Source organism: Acanthisitta chloris, unplaced genomic scaffold (genome assembly GCF_000695815.1).
Source record: "Acanthisitta chloris isolate BGI_N310 unplaced genomic scaffold, ASM69581v1 scaffold12302, whole genome shotgun sequence".
Classification (NCBI taxonomy): Eukaryota; Metazoa; Chordata; class Aves; order Passeriformes; family Acanthisittidae; genus Acanthisitta; species Acanthisitta chloris.
Genome location: NW_008660050.1, coordinates 46,747 through 51,998, shown reverse-complemented (window position 1 = coordinate 51,998; position 5,252 = coordinate 46,747). Strand labels below are relative to the sequence as shown.

General features: G+C 44.7%; 1 protein-coding gene across 1 annotated transcript in view; it reads right to left on the bottom strand.

The window, feature by feature from the left end:
• The window catches only part of CACHD1 (cache domain containing 1), a 68,060-nt gene that overhangs the window by 26,285 nt on the left and 36,523 nt on the right, over positions 1 to 5,252 (bottom strand). The window contains exons 7-8 of the mRNA XM_009069676.1: positions 4,335 to 4,551; positions 647 to 796 (exon numbers count right to left, since the gene is read on the bottom strand). Of these exons, the coding sequence (XP_009067924.1) occupies positions 647 to 796; positions 4,335 to 4,551 (367 nt within the window). The remainder of the gene's footprint in view (positions 1 to 646; positions 797 to 4,334; positions 4,552 to 5,252) is intronic.

Sequence of the window (5,252 nt, the reverse complement as noted above, 5' to 3'; positions counted from 1 at the left end):
TGACAAATCAAAGACTTTTGCACCCATGAGTCTCAAATGAGTATTTAAATTTACAGACAAATGATACAGTAGTTTAATACAGGCATTAATTTCCTCGGCTAGAGCCTGTGTGCAATATTCAGGAATACCACAAACAGCCTCATGCTGGAAATGCTTTGCTGGAAGAAGCTCAGGGTGGCAAACTACTGGGATGTGATCTTCATGTCTAACCTCACTCTTAAGCTGGGTCCCAGGTTATGAAAGCACTGCAGGTTGTGCCTGAGCTCACATTCATGCTCCTTGACTAATGACTGGAACAGAAGTAACACATTCCCATTTTGCTGCACCAGAAACCCTGGAAAGTGTCAGGAAGGTTTATAGTTGCACTAGTTATCAAATTAAACTCAACCTAGTTGCCACTAAACAATTCAGGCAACAAGATTTTATATCCTGAGCAGCTGCACTGGGATATATAAGCATATATAGTGGCATATAGTTTTATATACCACAGCAGCAACATCTGGCTGCAGCCTCTGGATTATACATGCCAAAATCCATTAATAACCTGCTCCCAATAAGGGCTGGAATTGCATTTGAATGAGCTCAATAAACTAGCTGTGCAAGGAAAGGGAATGTTCATGCACTGGAAATGACAACCATTTCTCACCGTTCATAAGAGCATAAGTAAGAATCATGACTGAGTTATTGAGGAAACTGTTTTCTTCATTGATGACACGTAGAGTAGCTTTTTTATCATCTTCAGAGGAGTCTTTTGATGTAATCCCAGCTGAGAGATAAATGATGACCATATCAGTATCTAAAAGAGAATTATAGATAGTGCAGAAAGTTCATTAGCTTCTGAACTCAGGCAAGCCATGGGCTGGGGCCCCACAGCTGCTTACAGCCACATCCTGCCAACAGCTTCATTTGGGAGATTCACAGCAATGTGCAGGGGATAAACACTCTGCAGCCTTCTGAATTATAGCATTTATTATTAAACTTTTATTCTTAGCACTTATCAAACATCTGTTTGGTTCAGTGCCTATCAGCCACCCAGGAGCACTGGGCTTGTTTCTCCTGAGCAGACCCCACAGCACCTTCTGGCTTAGAGTTTGCTTGGTTTGGGTTGGGAGACCTCAAAGCTCATCTCATGCTACTCCCTGCCCTGGGCAGGGACACCTCCCACTACCCCAGGTTGCTCCAAGCCCCATCCAACCTGGCCTGGAACACTCCCAGGGAGGGAGCAGCCACAGCTGCTCTGGGCAACTTGTGCCAGTGCCTCAGCACCCTCACAGGGAAGAATTCCTTCCCAATATCCCATCTGTCCCTGCCCTCTGGCAGTGGGAAGCCATTCCTCCGTGTCCTGTCCCTCCATGCCCTTGTCCCAAGTCCCTCTGAAGCTCTCTTGGAGCCTCTTTAGGCACTGAAAGTGGCTCTAAGCTCTGCCCAAGCCTTCTTCTCTCCAGGCTGACCACCACAGAACCAACCTTGTTGGAAAAAACCTCCAAGATCAAGTCCAACCCTACCATGGTTACTAGGCCCTAGCACTAAGTGCCACATCCAGTCTCATCTTGAAAACCTCCAGGGATGGTGAATCCACCACCTCCCTGGGCAGCACATTCCAATGCCTGATCACTCTCTCCATAAAAAATCTCTTCCTAATATCCAGCCTAAACCTCCCCTGGCAGAGCTTGAGTCTGTGCCCTCTTGTCCTGCTGCTGGTTGCCTGGGAGAACAGGCCCTAGCACTAAGTGCCACATCCAGTCTCATCTTGAAAACCTCCAGGGATGGTGAATCCACCACCTCCCTGGGCAGCACATTCCAATGCCTGATCACTCTCTCCATAAAAAATCTCTTCCTAATATCCAGCCTAAACCTCCCCTGGCAGAGCTTGAGTCTGTGCCCTCTTGTCCTGCTGCTGGTTGCCTGGGAGAACAGACCAACGCCCACCTGACTACAATGTCAGGGAGGGGAGTTATAGAGAGTGATAAGGTCTCCCCTGAGCCTCCTCTTCTCCAGGCTGAACACCCCCAGCTCCCTCAGCCTCTCCTCATAGCACTTGTGCTCCAGTCCCTTCACCAGCCTCGTTGCTCTTCTCTGGACCTGCTCCAGCACCTCAATGTCCCTCCTGAACTGAGTGGCCCAGAACTGCACACAGTACTCAAGGTGTGGCCTCACCAGTGCCGAGTACAGGGGCAGAATATATGTGTGTGTGTATATACATGTATATATATATATACACACACACACATACAAAATACAGACACACATATATAATACACACACATACATATACAGACACACACACACCCCTCCTATTGCCCTAGAGTTTCAGGGAATGTTGGGACTCCTGGCAGAGCATTCCCTGCCCCTTTGTGCTGAGGGTGAGCAATGGGAACTGGCCCAAGGCAGGAAATTCAGACGTGTTTGATGGCACAATTCTCCCACCTCACACCCTCCAGGAATTCCCTTCTAGTTTTCCCAGTGTGAATTTGGGATTGAGGCTGTATGTCAATAGCTTCCCTGACACACCCACACATTGTTCTCTGGGAACAGGATGTGAGAAAATTAATAGTGAAATGAATAGGATTTTTTTCTGGGTTTATTTTGCTTTTTGAAAAAGATGAAAAGATTATTTACAAGAAACTGAGACAAGTTTTATAAATATCCTCTTCTCCTATTTATTGTGTCTCACCCTAGAACTTCTGAAATTTGCTGTATACACATTAGGTCTTCATAATCCAGGGAAAACCTAAATCCAAGGCATTTGCATTTACTTTCTGAAGTTGTGTGTGATGTTTGTGGCACAAAATAGTTGTTTGATATGAAACCTAGGAAAAATATGTGTTTTCACATTAATGAAGAATATTCCAAAACCTTCTAATCCTAATATACGAACAGTGCCAAACATAAAATCATAGAGTCATGGAATGGTGTGGGTTGGAAGGGACCTTAAAGCTCATCTCATTCCATCCTCTGCCATGGGCAGGGACACTTTCCACTAGCCCAGGTTGCTCCAAGCTCCATGCAACCTGGCCTGGAACACTCCCAGGAATGAGGGATATACAGGAGATATGTAGGAGTATGCTGCAAGACTCCACAGCTGATGTTCTTGGAATAAATCCTGATGACTAATGCATCTCATCCCAGGCAGCTTCAGCAGCACTGGACTGCTTTTATTGTTTATTTGCTAGGAATTTGCTTTCATCATTTTTCCAGAGGGTAATAACCCTTGCCAACCCTAGCTTTGAGCTCCAAACAGTGTCCAGATAGATAAAAGTCTCACTGTACCTATGGCCTAAATTTCAGAAGTTGGCTGAACCTTTCATAGCAAAACCACCATTTCATAACCCCAAAGAAAGTCACATGGAGTGGGAATGTATTTCTCCATTCTTTCCAAAGCACTTTAATTCCTGAACTACTTCTCCCGTTGTGTGCAGCATCTATGCTGGTGCCCTTTGGGACACTGAACAATTTGTACTCACTGGAGCAGGCACAGGACCAAGCTGTGAGATCTGTGTTACACAAACTGGCTAACCCATGGAGAAGGAGCTGCTTCCTCCACCCTGCTGAGGCACTGCCAACATTACTCAACTCCAAGGAGCACTCAGAGCGCAGAATTTGCCTTGCACAGCCTCCTGGCAGGCAAACGTAGCCCTCAATTTCATATCCATCTTTTCCACATCTTTCACCACATCCTCATTACCAAAAACACACAGAGAAACCCCAACCCTGGGAAGGGAAAAGCTCCTAATGCATATGCAGAGCTCAGGAGGATATTCTGAGATGAAGGAAAATTTAGTCAGGTCAAATTCACAGAATCACTGAGGTTGGAAAAGACCTCTGACAACAAGCCCAACCTTTGAGTGATCACCACCTCGTCAACTAGACCATGGCACTGACATTCCATAAGCTATCCCCCATAACTGGTATTCTCAATAAAGACTTTTCCCTGAAAGCAGGGGCAAATTCTGTAGGATTCCAGTTAAGTACATTACCCACGCTAATCTATTCCAGCAATAATTAAATGAACCTGTAGAAGCAGCAGTTTTCCTTGAAGGGATCCCATGTACACACTTGGGAAATAATTCAGCTATGAAACAATTCAATCCTGCATTTTCACATTCCAGTTCCAAAGAAAGGTAAGTGTCACAAATTAGAAGGGAATTGCCACATCCAAGTCACTCATGCAAATTCCAGACCAGTAAATGCTACTTAACAAACACATGTGCTTCCTCCCCCCTTTTGATTTGAATATTCAAGCCACTCCACTCCTTTGGCCTCTGTCAGTGAGACTGAACTGAGAAAACATTGGCAAGCCTCAGAAATACTCAGGATTTCACAACAAGACTTACTTCCTTGGAGTTTGGTGCCATTGTTTGTATTCCTTATCAACTGGAAAGCCTTTTGGAAGCCCAGGGCGTGCTGTGTGGAGCTGTCAGATGACTTTATACTGCTAACGAAGGTGGACATCTTCCTCTTTGTCTCACTAGTGGCAGGAGACAGGAATGTCTTATAGCACTGATCCAGTGAGCAGGTTCTGACTGTGTCTGCCACGGTCAACACGGAGATCTTGAAAGAGAAGAGGCTCGATTGGATTACCTCTGCATTTAGAATTCTTTATGCACTGATACAGAGAGCACAAAGATAAGCTAACTGAAGGGATTCCCTGGGTTTAAAACTCAATTGTTAAGAAATAAATGCTTGAGGCATAAATCCATCAAATTTGAAAAGGATTAGGCTCCTGGTGAATTGAAGAAAAAGAGACTTTGGGCTTTGCTTCAGAGGTGAAGTCAGCCTCACTCTGCTCCTGCACAATAGCTAATGCACTGCTCTGGGCAGAAGCCTGAGTGAGCCACAGACAACTGAAAGAAGAATCAGCAGAGAACATTTGCAAGAAAGCCTGGAGTGCCTGGAGAGGAGTGTATACAGAAGAGGAAAAAACCCAACAACTCTTCTAAGAACTTGTCACAGGCAAAGCTTTCTGTTGTTTGAATGTTTCAGTCAAAGCAACTCTACCATCAGTTTTTATCTCATGGAGAAGTTAAGGCACATAGTGGTAACGCTTGCATTAATATACATTTAACACACAACTCATTAACTGAGTGAGACTTTATCCTAAGTTCTGACTGATGCAAGACAGTCATAGAACAAAGCAGTGATTAGATACCTGTGTAACAGGTTTCTTAGCCACTGAGCCCAAGCAATGTCTTAAGTGTAATCTCTACATTAAGGCAAACACTGAAATTTAACACTTAATTTAACACCAACAC